The sequence below is a fragment of the Lonchura striata genome, chromosome 5, assembly GCF_050655825.1.
Source record: "Lonchura striata isolate lonStrDom1 chromosome 5, ASM5065582v1, whole genome shotgun sequence".
NCBI lineage: Eukaryota > Metazoa > Chordata > Aves > Passeriformes > Estrildidae > Lonchura > Lonchura striata.
The window spans coordinates 73,216,140-73,232,439 of record NC_140707.1 but is presented as its reverse complement, the minus strand read 5'-3'; the positions used below and the strand labels follow the sequence as shown (position 1 = coordinate 73,232,439).

The window sequence follows — 16,300 nt, the reverse complement described above, 5'->3', positions numbered from 1 at the left end:
TAAAATAAAGGGAAAGAAAACTCAGGAGGCAAAAAAAATCCTTAGTACCAGGCCTGCCAACGGGCAGCCACCACAGAAATTTAAGGTAATTGAGATCAGAAGACAACCCAAAATGTGCTAAGTTAGTTAAATTCCACTTTAAATGATGGTTATAACACACAGCATCACTTTCTCTGTCCCAGTTTTCACTGGGCTCAGGGCTGTGTGATTAACCCAGTGGGACTGTGGTTAACCCCAGGACCTGCCCTCAGCAGGACACACGTTTGGGATGAGCCCTGTCTGCACTCCCTGCACTGGTGTGAAAGGCAGAACTGCCTGAAGAACCCGAGCTGGGATCTCCCCGTTTGTGAGAATGGGAACAATAACCATAAATCTGAAAAGCCCCACTAAATACCCAACGGGGAGCTCGTTCCACAGGGGTGAGACTGCAGAGCTGCAGGGGCATGGGGGATGGAGCAAAGAAGAAACCAAACCAGTGGAACAATCCAAACATGCTTTATGCACCGAAACCAGCAACAGCCTCGGGGGTACCCCTACATTTAGCACCATTGTGAGATGGGAACACTCAGAGGAAGCAATCATACAATCCTTGAAAAAAGGGGAACACGGACACACTCAGGAGGATGGGGTGGGATGGGATGGCTTGGAGGTTTGATTGGGAATCATGCTAGCAGTGCTGCTGCTGGGATTTCTCCTCGCATTCCAACTGAAAGCACACGGCAGGATGAAGTCAGTTCATCTAGCACTCGTTTCTCCAAGAGCGGAAAACAGAAGGGAAAAAGTTAAAAATGCAAATTCTCTTCGTCAGATCCAAAAATGTCCCGAGGAGGCAACAAATTTGCCTTGTAAATGTCTCCAAGGATCATCCCAGCCCTCCTACCAGGAAGCAGGTGACAAAGGAGAGTACAGGCAACATCCTATGGCATTTATTATGTACAAACCTTGAGATACAGAAACAAGGCAGCCCTTGAGTTACCGGTGATAAAAAACCCCGTGAAGCACCGGCGCTTTCCCGGGCACAGCCCCAGCCCTGGGGTCACCCCGCTGTGCCCACCCCGCTGCGCCCACCCCGCTGTGCCCACCGCGCCTCCCCAGCACAGGGAGCCCCGCGTCCCGGAGGGAAAACAGACCAAAGCTCTGCAAAGGGATGGACGGGCACGTCTCCAGCTGGATCCCAGCTCTCTTGGGGGCGCCGAGGGCAGCCGGGCGCTGCCGAGGATGGCGGCGAGGAGCGGCTCAGCCCCGGCCACGCCGGGCGGGCAGCGGCCTCAGAGGGCCGTGAGGCCGAAGTTGCAGCGGCAGTACATCATCCCCGCCGAGTCCAGCCACGAGTCCGAGATGGGCTCGTACCTCTGCACCGTGTTCAGGTAGGAGGAGCCCGAGTGTCCCCCCACCACGTACAGGTGGTTGTCGATCACCGCCGCGCCCACGCCTGCGGAGGAAAGCACCGGCGTCAACCCCTTGGGAAGCAGCGCGGCGTTGTTCCCACAGCCCCACACCCCCGGGCTGAGCCCGCGCTCCTCACTGCCCAGAGAAAAGGGCTGTAAACGAGGAGCCCCCTCTGCTCGGCTCTGACACCCCTTTTGTGCTGTTCTCATCCCCTTCCCTACAATGAAACTACCTCCCCCTGTCCCACTGCCCCATCAGGGAGGCTGTGGGACAGAACCATGGAATATCCCGAGCTGGAGGGACCCCAGGGATCATCCCAGCCCCACCCTCTCCATCCCTGGCAGCGCTGCCCAAAGGCTCCTGCAGCTCTGGCAGCCTCGGGGCTGTGCCCATGCCCTGGGCAGCCTGGGCAGTGCCAGCCCCTCTGGGGAAGAACCTTTCCTGATTCCAGCCTGAGCTGCCTGGCCCAGCCCCAGCTGCTCCCTGAACCCTGTCCCTGTCCCAGGGAGCAGAGATGGGAGCTGCACCACAGCCCTGCACCCCGAGTCTCCACACCCAACAGAGCAGTGAGCACAGAACTGCTGCAACTCATCACTGCTGAAAGCACTGAAAGAACAGGAGGCAGAATAGAACTCCTACTTCCTGTAATTTCCTTACAGCTCAGCATTAATAAACCGAACTTGGAGAAATCAAGATCCTTTTACAGGGAGGTGAAGTGACCCTCACCCAGAGCTGCAGTCCCTGCCACTCTCCCTGCAGGCTTTACCAGCTCAGAGGCCCATCTCTGCCATGTCCCACCTGTCCTGGGCTCCTTCATGGGCCGGCACACCGTCCACTGGTTCTGGTGGGGGTCGTACCTCTCGATGCTGGACAGGTGGGACACCCCGTTGTGTCCCCCCACCACGAAGATGAAGCCCAGCATGACCCCCACCCCAAAGTTTATCCGTTTGTCAGCCATGGAGGCCACGGTCTCCCAGGAGTTCTTGCTCGGATCGTAGCGCTCCATGCTGCAAAGCAAACACAGCAGTGAGCCCGGGAGCTGGGATGGGATTCACTCCTGGAGTGGCACAGGCACAGCAGTGAGCCTGGGATCTGGGATGGGATTCACTCCTGGAGTGGCACAGGCACAGCAGTGAGCCCGGGAGCTGGGATGGGATTCACTCCTGGAGTGGCACAGACACAGCAGTGAGCCTGGGATCTCAGGGATTCACTCCTGGAATGGCACAGACACAGCAGTGAGCCTGGGATCTCAGGGATTCACTCCTGGAGTGGCACAGACACAGCAGTGAGCCTGGGAGCTGGGATGGGATTCACTCCTGGAGTGGCACAGACACAGCAGTGAGCCTGGGATCTCAGGGATTCACTCCTGGAATGGCACAGACACAGCAGTGAGCCTGGGATCTCAGGAATTCACTCCTGGAGTGGCACAGACACAGCAGTAAGCCTGGGATCTCAGGGATTCACTCCTGGAATGGCAGACACAGCAGTGAGCCTGGGATCTCAGGGATTCACTCCTGGAATGGCACAGACACAGCAGTGAGCCTGGGATCTGGGATGGGATTCACTCCTGGAGTGGCACAGGCACAGCAGTGAGCCCGGGAGCTGGGATGGGATTCACTCCTGGAGTGGCACAGACACAGCAGTGAGCCTGGGATCTCAGGGATTCACTCCTGGAATGGCACAGACACAGCAGTGAGCCTGGGATCTCAGGGATTCACTCCTGGAGTGGCACAGACACAGCAGTGAGCCTGGGAGCTGGGATGGGATTCACTCCTGGAGTGGCACAGACACAGCAGTGAGCCTGGGATCTCAGGGATTCACTCCTGGAGTGGCACAGACACAGCAGTGAGCCTGGGATCTCAGGGATTCACTCCTGGAGTGGCACAGACACAGCAGTGAGCCTGGGATCTCAGGGATTCACTCCTGGAATGGCACAGGCACAGCAGTGAGCCTGGGATCTCAGGGATTCACTCCTGGAGTGGCACAGACACAGCAGTGAGCCTGGGATCTCAGGGATTCACTCCTGGAGTGGCACAGACACAGCAGTGAGCCTGGGATCTCAGGGATTCACTCCTGGAGTGGCACAGACACAGCAGTGAGCCTGGGATCTCAGGGATTCACTCCTGGAGTGGCACAGACACAGCAGTGAGCCTGGGATCTCAGGGATTCACTCCTGGAGTGGCACAGACACAGCAGTGAGCCTGGGATCTCAGGGATTCACTCCTGGAATGGCACAGACACAGCAGTGAGCCTGGGAGATAGGATGGGATTCACTCCTGGAGTGGCACAGACACAGCAGTGAGCCTGGGATCTCAGGGATTCACTCCTGGAGTGGCACAGACACAGCAGTGAGCCTGGGATCTCAGGGATTCACTCCTGGAATGGCACAGACACAGCAGTGAGCCTGGGATCTCAGGGATTCACTCCTGGAGTGGCACAGACACAGCAGTGAGCCTGGGATCTCAGGGATTCACTCCTGGTGTGGCACAGGCACAGCAGTGAGCCTGGGATCTCAGGAATTCACTCCTGGAATGGCACAGACACAGCAGTGAGCCTGGGATCTCAGGGATTCACTCCTGGCATGGCACAGGCACAGCAGTGAGCCTGGGATCTCAGGGATTCACTCCTGGAATGGCACAGACACAGCAGTGAGCCCGGGAGCTGGGATGGGATTCACTCCTGGAGTGGCACAGACACATCAGTGAGCCTGGGATCTCAGGGATTCACTCCTGGCATGGCACAGGCACACCTGGCTCTGCCAGGCAGAATTACCACACAGGAATAATGGAACACAGAGGAAAGGGCTGGAGCTGAGGGAATATTCCATGATGCAGTTGTTTGGTACAACCCAACAGCAGCACCCAGAAACTGTTATCACCTGGGAAGCATCAATCACATCCCAGGGCACTTCCACAACCAAAGCAGCCCAACAGTGTTGGCAAAATGCAGTTTTAACCTATTTTTATAATATACTCAGTCAAAGGTTGGGCTCAATGATCTTAAAAGGCTTTTCCATCCGAAATGGCTCTGTGATATTTCTCCCTGACACAACAACTGGTTCAGCCTCTCCCATGTCCTCCCTGTCCTGGATCTTCAGGTCACACCCTAATACCAAGAGGTTCCTCAGAGCTGAAAGCTCCTTCAGGATGTTGGGTGCAATTTTTAAAATGGGAATTGAAAATGTATATCACATAAATAACAATCTAGTAAGATAATAATCTATTAAAATAAAAATGTTGTGAAACTGAACACAACGCAGAGCTGAAGTGTATTTCTTTGGCTACACAGCAAAGCCAAAACTGCCTTAAGGTTGGCCTGAAAATAACATGCAGAGAGAAAAAGCATGTGGAGAGTGTATTTATATTCCTCAGGAAAAGCAGCAAAGAGGCTGCTGATCAAAACACTGAGGGCAGGAGAGGTTTCAGGATCAAAGGGAAATCAATTCTCATTATTAATATTTTTGATCACCATACAGATGGTCAGTCATTAACATCCTCATGGCTCAGAGCTGTTCCTGCCCAAGCATGGAGGGGCAGGAAAAAGGGGAAGAGGAGATCAGCAGCAGCCGCACAGAGTTTGGAAAAGGGGGTTCATTACCCAGTGTGAGCTTCATTTAATGCCAGAGCTTGCAGGAACCTGGTGCTGCTTAGTACTCACTCCTCCAATCATAATAAACCCAGGATTATTCACAGAATATGGAACACCCTGAGTTAGAAGGATCAAGAAGTCCAAGGATCCTTTTTCTAATAGAAAGAAGAACCTTTTCCTAAAAGAAGAACTTTTCCTGATATCCAACCTAAACCTCCCCTGACTCAGCCTCAAGTAAAAGAATCAATGCAATTCATTATTACAATGCCTGGTACCACCCTGTTGAACAATCACTGTGTCCCTTCCTAGGAACAGGAGTTTCATTCTTTTTTCAGCTCTTGCACTTGTAGTTTATTATTTTCCTTCCTGGAGGAACATTCAGCTGATTTGTTCCCATTTTAATGATGGAAACTGATTCCTTTGGATATAACTGGATGTCCCTGGACATCCGAAGGGAACAGAGGAGTTAAAGAACATGGTGGTAGCAGGAAAATTCCTTGGGAATTCCAGGTCTGAAACAACCCCTGGAGTCAGAGCAGTAACCCCCCTCCTCAATTCTGCTATGAGCAGCAACACTAACTCAAGATCCCACCAGAATGATGTATTTAATGTGTGTGTAGTGAGCCTGAGAATACTCCTATTCACCTCAAATCAGGGCTTTTGTGGCAAAACTCTGCACCCACCCTCAGATTTTGCAGGCTTGAGCTCCAAGGCTCAGTAATAGGCAGGCATGCCTTTGTTTTTACCATTTTGGTAAAATCACCTTTTCGGTGATCTAAAAAAGGGCCCAAACAAGGTGGAACGCACAAAGTGAAGCAAAAATAAAGATTTCCTGTTTGAATTATGGGACTGATATGACAGTACAGGGATTAATGAGGCCCAGGGTCTATTGGAGATAATTTAATTGGCTGCCCAGGGGGTTTGGAGGTGCCCAGGTGGATCACCCCAGCACGTACCTGTTTTTGTGGGCAGGGGAAGGATGTAAAAGGCTGCCTGTGGGGTTTGCTAGTGCATGTACCTGTTCTTGGGGGCAGGACAAGGATAAAGGAGGCTGCCCAGAGGGTTTGGAAGCACCCAGGTGGGTCACCCCCACCACATACCTGCTCATGTGGGCAGGGGAAGGATGTAAATGCTGCCTGTGAGGTTTGCTGGTGCCAGCTGGGCACAGCTCACCCCAGCAATACCCGCTCATGTGAGCAGGAAAGATTAATGAGGCTGGCCAGGGGGTTTTGCTGGTGCCAGCTGGGCACAGCTCATGCAGCACGTACCTGTTCATGTGGGCAGGGGAACAATTAGAAAGGCTGCTCGGGGGGTTTGCTGCTGCCCAGGTGGGTCACCTCCAGCACATACCTGCTCATGTGGGCAGGACAAGGATTAAAAAGGCTGCCCAGAGGGTTTGCTGGTGCCCAGCTGGGCACAGCTCACCCCAGCAATACCTGCTCATGTGGGCAGAGGAAGGATAAATGAGGCTGCCCAGAGGGTTTGCTGGTGCCCAGCTGACGCAGCACATACCTGTTCATGTGGGCAGGACAAGGATTAAAAAGGCTGCCTGTGGGCCCTGCTGGTGCCAGCTGGGCACGGCTGACGCAGCACGTACCTGTTCATGTGGGCAGGACAAGGATTAAAAAGGCTGCCTGTGGGACCTGCTGGTGCCAGCTGGGCACAGCTCACCCCAGCAATACCTGCTCATGTGGGCAGGACAAGGATTAAAAAGGCTGCCTGTGGGCCCTGCTGGTGCCAGCTGGGCACGGCTGACGCAGCACGTACCTGTTCATGTGGGCAGGCCCGTAGCCCCCGATGGCGTAGATCATGCCGTCCAGCACGGCGGCGGCGAAGCAGCTGCGTGTCCTGCTCATGGGGGCCACCAGCTGCCACTCCTTGACCTTGGGGATGTACTTCTCCACGCTGCGCAGGTAGGACTGGCCGTCGTAGCCGCCCAGGGCGTAGAGCTCGCCGGCCAGCACGGCCACGCCCAGCGTGCTGCGGCTCTCGAACATCCTCTCCAGGGAGCTCCAGGTGTTGGTGTCGGGGTCCCAGCACTCCACCGAGCTCTCGTGCTTCCTGTAGCTGATGCCCTGGCACACGTGGGTGGCGATGCCCCCCACCACGTACATCTTCTGCTCCAGCACGCACACCCCGAACTCGTAGCGGGGGATGCTCAGGGGGGCCAGCCCGATCCACGAGTCGTTCTGGGGGAAATACATCTCCATGCTGCAGGGGGAACGGGGAGCGGGTGAGCAAAGCCACAACTGGAAAGGCTGAAAATGTCACCCACAGGGAGAGGAGAAAACACAAAAAAACCCCACCAAACCAGCCACAGAAACGGGAGAGAGAAAAGCAAATTGGAGAGAGGGAAGCACACATCTGCATTTGCAAATACACGTTTAGAAACTACAGCTTGCAGTTTATAAATATGTATTTTACGTGCAGGCTGTAATTTAAACAAAACTTCAACGTAGCACAAACTAACCTGAAAAATATGTCCTTAAAACAACTTATTTCTTTTAAACAGCATTTTAAACCTTAAATCTATACCTTAAATCTATACCTTAAATCTAAACCTTAGTCCCAAACCTTAGTCCCAAACCTTAAACCCAAACCTTACACCTAAACCTTAAAATACCCTTTTCTTTTAATTATACTCGGTGCGAGAACACAGTGAGTCTAGCTTGCCCCATATAAAGTCTAGCCAATCTACCTGAATAGTTTAATTAATAAATTAGCTAAATAATTAAGAGGCTATCAGGTACAGAGGAAACGTGATCTGTTCAAAAACCATACAGGAGCAAGAGGCCCCTGGAGAGCAGACAGGCACTGAGAGCACAGAAACAGGATCTGCTGAAACACCAGAGAATGGAGATTAACTATATTCTAAGTAATTTGTTATCATGAAGCACCAAAAAACTGAAAATAATCCAAATTATAGAGATAGGCTACATTTTTATAATCACTGAAGAAGGTGGGAAAGAAGCAGAGCTGAATAGTATCAGGGAATTACCTTATTCACTCAAACACCTTTTATGAAGCACAAATCTCCCTTTACTTTTTAAGTCTAGAAACCCAACAATTCCTAGCTCAAACATCTGGTTTAATATCAGTGACTATCACTGGGAAAATCAACTCTAAATGACTTTGATGCCTCTGAACACAGGGAAAAGAACACACAGCTCTCCCCGGGTTTTTACATGTCTTTCTCTCTGCAAGCACAGAACTGTCCCAGAAAAGGAGATCCCAGAATATTATCCAGAATCCAGCTGTGGAACCAGTTCAGGCAGTCTGCCTGGGCACAGGGAGCACTCCTGGGGCTGCTCACAAAGCTCTGTCAGTGTAAGGATAAATGTATTAATGTATATCTGGACATAAACAGCCCACACACAGTTTAACCAGCAGCTCTGGGAATGTTAATCCCATGTTCTGAGCATGCCCAGCCACACCAGCTTGGGGCATAAAGCTGTTTTTCTCTCTTTTTTGTTCTTTCTGCTCCCAGGAGGAGCCTCAGGGATGCTCTCCAGGGGGTTCATTCTGGAATGCAGGTGAAGGAGGAGGGGCACCCACCTGCCCAGCAGCTGGGATTAAAGCCATGATCACATCATGGCCCAGAACTCCTTCATGAAATCCCAGGATCACTGAGGTTGGAAAAGAGCTCCAAGACCAGAGTCCCAGCTGTGCCCCATGCCCACCTTGTCCCCAGCCCAGAGCTCTGAGTGCCACCTCCAGGAATTCCTGGGACACCTCCAGGGATGGGCACTCCAAACCTCCCTGGGCGGCCAATTCAATTTTCCCTTGAAACAATTCCTCCTGAAAATATCCTATAATCCCTCAGTGCAGACAAAGGCAGAACTCAGCTCTATGCCTCTCTTCTGGATGGAAAAATCCAACAATTCATTCCCAAAATCTGGGAATGGCAGCCACTCAGTAACACGGGATAACTGCTGGGGAGACAACTCCTGCTCCCAGAGAGGAACTTTTTGTCCTGAATCACATCCCAGGATCATCAATGCAATGGAAAAACTGGACTGAAACCCAACCTGGCATTACTGAAATATGTTTAGATTAGATTGGGTATTTCATCAAAATCACCCAAAAATCTTATCAAAATCTTATCAGTGAGCCCTGAGCTGTAACTCCCAGGGACAATTTTCCATGGGGAAATTCCTGCTGTGCCCACCCTGAGCCTGCCCTGCCCAGCCTGAGGCCATTCCCTCTCCTCCTGTCCCTGTTCCCTGGGATGATCCCAAATCCCCTCCCCAGCTGTCTCCTCCTGGCAGGAGCTGTAGGGAAAAGTCTCCTTCACTCTGCTCTGATTAAGTCTATTTTAATTCCAAGAATTTTTTAATTATCAGGAAGCACATTTGTCAGATAGCAAGTTAATTTTTATGATTTGTTTGAAATAATCACAAATCAGGGGAAAATTAAATAAAATTTAAATACCTGGAAGGAAAAATAAGAACTGTACAAACTTAATTAACCATGTTATTAACTCAATCAACAGGATGAGAATTATTCCAGAGCTTTTTTGTTTGCACAAACAAATGTCTAGCACAAACAAAACCCCCTAACAGTGCAAATTACTCAGGAGATAAAAAAGCATTTTGAACTTGGGGCTCATCCTTGTTAAAAAAAGAAAACCTGCTGAAGAGTTTTTATGGAAGAACCTGGGGATCATCCCTGTTAAAAAAAAACCTGCTGAAAAGTTTTTATGGATAAACTTGGGGCTCATCCATGTTAAAAAAAAACCTGCTGCAGATTTTTTATGGAGAAACTTGGGGCTCATGCTTGTTAAAAAAAGAAAACCTTCTGAACATTTTCTATGGAAGAACTTGGGGCTCATCCTTGTTTAAAAAACCTGCTGAAGAGTTTTTATGGAGAAACTTGGGGCTCATCCTTGTTAAAAATAATCTGCTGAAGAACCTGGGGCTCATCCTTGTTAGAAAAAAGGAAACCTGTTGAACAGTTTCTATGGAAGAACTTACTTGGGGCTCATCCTTGTTAAAAAAACCTGCTGAAGAGTTTTTATGAAGGAACTTGGGGCTCATCCCTGTTAAAAAATGAAAACCTTCTGAACAGTTTCTATGGAAGAACTTGGGGCTCATGCTTGTTAAAAAATGAAAACCTTCTGAACAGTTTCTATGGAAGAACTTGGGGCTCATCCCTGTTAAAAAATGAAAACCTTCTGAACAGTTTCTATGGAAGAACTTGGGGCTCATGCTTGTTAAAAAATGAAAACCTTCTGAACAGTTTCTATGGAAGAACTTGGGGCTCATCCCTGTTAAAAAAATAAAACCTTCTGAACAGTTTCAATGGAAGAACTTGGGGCTCATGCTTGTTAAAAAATGAAAACCTTCTGAACAGTTTCTATGGAAGAACTTGGGGCTCATCCCTGTTAAAAAATGAAAACCTTCTGAACAGTTTCAATGGAAGAACTTGGGGCTCATGCTTGTTAAAAAATGAAAACCTTCTGAACAGTTTCTATGGAAGAACTTGGGGTTCATCCCTGTTAAAAAATGAAAACCTTCTGAACAGTTTCTATGGAAGAACTTGGGGCTCATCCCTGTTAAAAGAACCCCACTGAACAGTTTTTATGGAGGAAAGGAACGACCACACCCCCCAAACTCTGGTGGGACTCCCAGATCTCCTCCAGCTGCAGAGACTGGGGGGATCCCAGCTCCCAGAGCCCTGCCCAGGGGTGCCAGGCACTGCCCCAGGGCTGCTCCTCACCTCTCCAGGCAGGCGAAGAGCCCGGCCTTGCCCCCCACGGCACAGAGCACCTTGGGCGCGCAGCGGGGCCGCGTCAGCAGCATGGTCTGGTGGGACAGTCTGTGCTCGGGCATGAAGTGGTACTTGAGGGCCTCGTTGAGCAGGTGCTTGCAGGTGTGGTCGTCCCGGATCAGGTGGTTGGCCTCGTAGAGGCGCGTCAGGAACTTGACGCTGAGCAGGGGCAGGCGCACGCAGTGCAGCAGCTGCGCCAGGTACTTCTGGCGCTCCTGCACGTCGTACTTGATCCAGGACTCCAGGGCGTAGAACACCGTCTCCTCCGTCACCACGTTCAGGCAGTCGCTGGACACGATCTCGTCCAGCTCCGAGTGCGTCAGCTCGAAGAACTCCTCGGTCTGGCACACGTCCTCGAAGTTCTGGCAGATGAACTTGTTGGCCGCCAGGTAGAGCTCGTGGCAGCCGTAGGTCTCGGCGAAGCGCGAGATGCCGATGCAGTTGCCGGGGTCCAGCTGGCTCTCCAGGAAGGCGCAGCACTCCTTGACCACCAGCTTGACCTGCAGCAGGTTGGCGGCGGGCAGCAGCGACTCCACGGTGTCCTGCGAGATGAAGACGGTGCCGGTGTAGGCGTACTCCACGATGGCCTGCAGCGCCGCCTCGTCCACGCACTGGAACTCCACCTCGGCGTTCTCCTTCTCCGACAGGTTCCCGGTGAACATGGCCTTGAAGTAGGGGCTGATGCTGGCCAGCACCACCTTGTGCGCGTGGATCTTGGCCTCGCCCACGCGCAGCACCACGTCGCACAGCTCCTGGTGCTGCCGCAGGAGGTTGAGGCCCTGCAGGAGCTGCTCCGAGTGCAGGGGGGTCAGCTTGGCCAGCAGGAACGGCGGCGACGACGGGTCCATCTGGGGCAAACACAGTTTGGGAGGCGTCACTTCACCTTTATGTAACTGAGACGTGCCACACGCAACACTTAAAAGGTATTTTTCCATCTCGGCTTTTGACTTAATACGGTTTCTTACTTCCCAATTCCCTTTTCAACCCTTACCTGCTGCTCTTTTTCATGCAAGTGAAATCCAAGACCTACAAATGTTCATTAACAGTCTATGTTAGATTCAACTCTGAATTTAAAAAACCCACAACCATCACTATTTTTTTTTGTTCTGGAGTAAATGATCTGATTGTTGGGGTGCCTGTGCAGGGCCAGATTCTGGACTGATGATTCCTGTGGATCCCTTCCCATTCAGGATACTCTGTGATTCTACATCAAGGCTTTGAGAGAACTGAACAGTGGCTGAAATAGAAACAAACACAGAAAACTAAAGAATACAACTGGCTTATTTGAGACAAAGTTTTAAAAGTTCTTAAACTCCTTTCGTGCAATTCAATTCCTGGGGAGCAGCCCAGTCCTGCTGTGCCTTTCTCTGGCCAGGCTTTGGCAAGGAGCAGCTTCCCATTCCCATTCCCTCTGCCAACCACCCCCACGGAGCCAGTGGGGCTGGAGCAGATTCCTGTGCTGTGGATGCACAGAGGAGCACAGGGGAAATGGGGAGATCCTCACACCGTGCCAGGAAATCCCTGCTAGGGATGGCTCAGCCTCTGGAGAGCTCAGAGCTCCCCAGGTGAGCTCCCTGGAAGGAAATTCCTGCTGGGGACTTCTCAGCCTCTGGAGAGCTCAGAGCTCCCCAGGTGAGCTCCCTGGAATTCTCAGCACTTCCCCAGCGCTGGCAGCTGCCCACGCTCCCCAGGAGTGCAGAATCCTCACTCCTCCACACAACTCCTCTGCCCAAAGTCCCGTGCACATCGTGACACCAGAGCCCTGGGTAGCTGCCCTAATTAGAGGCACCTGCTCTAATTTCAGCTCTTTGTTCAGCCCCCAGCACTGCGCTGCTGAGAGGTGGAGGGTAGGAATGTGTCAGGATCCTGGGCCACAGGGAAAGAATCCTATTGTTCTCCAGGGAATTTTGATTTGCTAAATGATCTGCCAGATCTCGCTTCTTTTAGCTTAATAATCAGTTCATCGTTTGCACAGCTCCTTAAATGACACCTTGCTTGCAGGTGAGCCCACTTAAAAGTGCTTAATTTGAAATAATCAAACGGGTTGCCAACGTTCAAATAGAGAATACAATAGCAGTGACAGGGAAGGGAAGGGCCTGGAAAAACCTCTTACCCACGAAGAGATAAATAAGCTCTCCTATTATCACTCTACACTGGAAAAAATGACTGAAAGAAACTAACTTAAGTGCATCTGCAAAAGACAAGATCAGAGACAACAATATTTTCCCTATCGCCATTTTGGAGCACAAATTATACATGGAAGAATTAAAAAAAATAAAATAAATAATACAAAAAAGCTGTCCAGCAGCTAAAAGAATGTATTCCCCTTTTGTGCTTGTGTTCAGCTCCTAATTTGATCATATGAACACACAAAAAACAGGCAATGCAAGGCACCACCACAGGGAAACAGGAATGCTCCCAGTTCAGCTGCAAAACCTGACAAAACACCTGTAAATAACCGTATTTAAGGTATTCTGCAGCAATAAACCTTCGTGTACCGCCCTGGTAGAACCTCTCACACCCCTGCACGGCGAGGCTCGGCCATACCATGGATTTGCTGTTATTTATTTTACTGTTTAGCAAGAAGCCAGCAGCTGGAACACGAAGCAGCCCTGGAACTGCATCCCAGCGATCCGTGCTGGGGACACCAAACGGGCACCCCCGGGCTGCCGGGTCCTTCCAGCCCGTGGCTCAAACTTCTCTCCGACAGCAGCAGGGACTGCGAATAAGGAGGGAAACCGGCGCAGCGAGCAGCCGAGCTGCGGGAAGTGGGCGTGCTGGGAGGCAGCAGAGGAGCTGCGGGCTCTGCTCTGCTCTGCCCCGAGCAGGGACGGATTTGGGACGGGCAGGGGAGCGGCTCGGCTGGCCCGGAGAGCGCCCGCCCGGCCCCGACACCGGGGGAGGGCGGCAAAGCTGCCCCGCTCCTGCAAGCGCTGCTGTCCCCGCGGCCGTGCCCCAGCCCGGTGCCCCAGCCCCGCTCCCGGCCGCGGCCGGCGCTCGGAGCTCGCCGGGCTGACAGCGGGGTCCCTGCCCGGGGTCCCCGCGGCGCCGCCGCTCTCCCCGCGCCGGGCGGGCTCCCCGCGCACCCTGCCCGGGACACGGCAGCGCCGGGAGGCAGGTCCCGGACAGGTCCTGGCGGAGTCCCGGCCGTGCGCGGACAGGTCCCGCCGCCCCCGCTCCCACCTGTGCCGGGGTGCCCCGGGCCCGGCCCGGCCGCGCCGCCGCCTCGTTCCGCCGCTCCGCCGCCGCCCGTCCGTCACTTCCGGCCGCGCCGCCCCGCCAATCAGCGGCCGCGCCGCCTCACACACCCACACCGCCGGTGCCCCGGGCGGAACCACGCCGCGCACCGCGCGGGGGGCGCGCCGCGGCTTCGTTACGGCCCCGTCCCCGCCGCTCGCGCGACGCTGCTCTCCGCTGTTCTCCGTTTCTTCGCCACCGCGCCCCGTCCCGTCCCGCCCGCAGCGGCCTGAGGAGAAGTAGGGGAGGCAGGCGTGTGCCACCCCCCGCTCGCCGCGGCGTGGTCGGCCCCGCGGCGCGCGGCGCCCCCTGGCGACGGCGGCGTTGCCGGGCGGGGCCTGAGGCCGCCCATGGCCGCGGCCTCGGGCCATGGCGGAGCCGCCGCACAGAGCCGCCGCTCCGCGGGGCCGCGCCGGGCAGCGCCGCGGCTCCGCGCACTTCGCTGGGGACGGCACGGAGCCCTCCGGCTCGGGCACGGAGCCCTCCGGCGCCGCTTTGAACGGCTCGGGCACGGATGCCCTCGGCCCCTTTCACTACGGTCCGGGCACGGAGCCCCCCGCTAAGGACGGGCCGGGCACGGAGCCCCCCGGCCATGGTCACACCGGTTCGGGCACGGATGCCCCCGGCCCCGTTCACGACGGCTCGGGCACGGAGCCCCCCGGCCCGCAGGAGGACGCGGAGCCCCCCGGCCCGCAGGAACACGCGGAGCCCCCCGGCCCGCAGGAGGACGCGGCGCCCCCCGGCCCGCAGGAGGACGCGGCTCCCCCGGCGGGCGCGGAGCTGTCGCTGGTGCCGCCGGAGCTCCGCGCGCGGCTGCTGGACCGGCGGGACTACCGGGGCCGCGCGCAGGCCGTGGAGCAGCTGCGGCGGGCGCTGGAGGGCTGCAGCCCCGCCGCGCTGGGCGCCGCGCCCGCCGCCGCGCTGCTGGGGCTGATCGCGCTGCTGGACGCGCTGCTGCACGACCCCAACTTCGCGGTGGCGCGGGGCGCGCTGGAGGCCACCCGGCTGCTGGCGCTGCGCCTCGGCCGCCGCGTCCCCGCCGTGCTGGCCCCGCTGGTGTGCGCGGCCGCCCGGGCGCTGGGGGACGCGCAGCCGGCCATGCGGCGGGACGGCGGGCGGCTGCTGCTGCGGCTGATGGCGGCGGCCGGCCCGCGGGCCGTGCTGCGCCTGCTGCTGCAGGAGCGGCTGCTGCGGCACCGCAGCGCCCGGCTCCGCGAGGAGCTGCTCAACACGTGCACCGCCGCGCTGCTCGCCTTCCCCGCCGCCGAGCTGGACCTGCCCCAGCTGGCGGCCGCGCTGGCGCCGGCGCTGCTGGACGCCAAGCGCCGGGTCCGGCACGCTGCCATGGAGGCGTTCGCCGCGCTGGCCGCGGCCCCGGGCCCCGGCAACGCGGGCGCGCTGCTCCGCGCCCTGGACGCGGTGGAGCTGCGGGCCGGCGGCGCGGGGGTGGCGAGCGCCGTGCGGGCGCGGCTGGCCAGGAAGGTGCTGCCCCGGCTGGGCGAGCGGGCGCTCGTGGAGTACGGCGTGCCCTTGCCCTCCTCCGGCCGCTGCCGCTGGACCTGCCCGCCGCCCGGCGCCGACACCGAGTGGCTGCTGATGGGCAGCAGGAGCCGGAGCGCGCACGGCCGCTGCGGGCACCCCGCCTGTGCCCCGCACGGCCCCGCCGGTGCCCGGCGCGGGGCGAGCCCCAGGAGAGTCCTGAGCGCCGGCAGAGCGCTCAGAAACAAGCTGCCCTGGGAGAACGAGCCGGCTGCGGACAGCGAAGGCGGCTCGGGGGTGAGGATGCCCGTCACGAAGGGTGTGGAGCAGGTACGGGACTCCCTGGGTGCCTTGGTCCTTCAGGCATTTCCAACGGGAGGATGGAGAGTTGTCGGGGGCGTGTTAAGTGAGAGATGTGCGGGATCTGTACATGGATCTGTACACTCAGATTGCTCTGGGAAGGTAAATTTGGGGATTTGTTATGTCAGATTCAACCAAGCAATCTACCCAATTGACCAGACTACTTATCGCTTACGAAAAAATATATTAATCTTTTCTCGAAGTTGGCTGGACTGCCTGAGACTCTCCTTAGGTCTGACAGCAATGACATGACTCTGGCATGTCAACAGTGACAGGTGGTGAGCACAAAACTGGGGAAAACAGCCTTTATTTGTATGTTTATGTTTGGAGGCGTGGGACTGACTGCACAGAGTTTCCTGTTTGGGGGAAAACTGAACAACTCCTTCAGCTCAGGCTCTGAAGGCAGAGCTGCGGGATGGGGCTGAGCCAGGGCTCTTTGGGATAAACCTGGTGGCTGCCAAGTGCCTGTGTGGCTCTT

At 55.3% G+C, this 16,300-nt stretch overlaps 2 protein-coding genes across 8 annotated transcripts in view; one reads left to right on the top strand and one right to left on the bottom strand.

Moving 5' to 3' along the window:
- Window positions 1-476: 476 nt before the first annotated feature.
- KLHL28 (kelch like family member 28) lies at window positions 477-13,984 on the bottom strand. Of its 4 annotated transcripts, XM_085581079.1 has the most exons (6): window positions 13,930-13,984; window positions 11,738-11,983; window positions 10,696-11,594; window positions 6,745-7,188; window positions 2,188-2,396; window positions 477-1,432 (listed from the first exon to the last, which is right to left on the bottom strand). In XM_085581079.1, the coding sequence occupies exons 3-6, from the start codon at window positions 11,592-11,594 to the stop codon at window positions 1,269-1,271; spliced, it is 1,716 nt and encodes a 571-aa protein (XP_085437205.1). In that variant the 5' UTR covers window positions 11,738-11,983; window positions 13,930-13,984; the 3' UTR covers window positions 477-1,268. The 4 variants fall into 4 exon arrangements, with proteins under 4 accessions (XP_085437205.1, XP_077639987.1, XP_077639988.1 ...); XM_077783861.2 differs by having other exon boundaries at window positions 10,696-11,983; XM_077783862.2 differs by lacking the exon at window positions 11,738-11,983.
- Window positions 13,985-14,320: 336 nt separating this feature from the next.
- Window positions 14,321-16,300, top strand: part of TOGARAM1 (TOG array regulator of axonemal microtubules 1) — a 33,898-nt gene continuing 31,918 nt past the window's right edge. For all 4 annotated transcript variants that reach the window (XM_085581069.1, XM_085581068.1, XM_085581070.1 and 1 more), the window contains exon 1: window positions 14,321-15,792. In XM_085581069.1, the coding sequence (XP_085437195.1) occupies window positions 14,353-15,792 (1,440 nt within the window). In that variant the 5' untranslated portion in view covers window positions 14,321-14,352. The remainder of the gene's footprint in view (window positions 15,793-16,300) is intronic.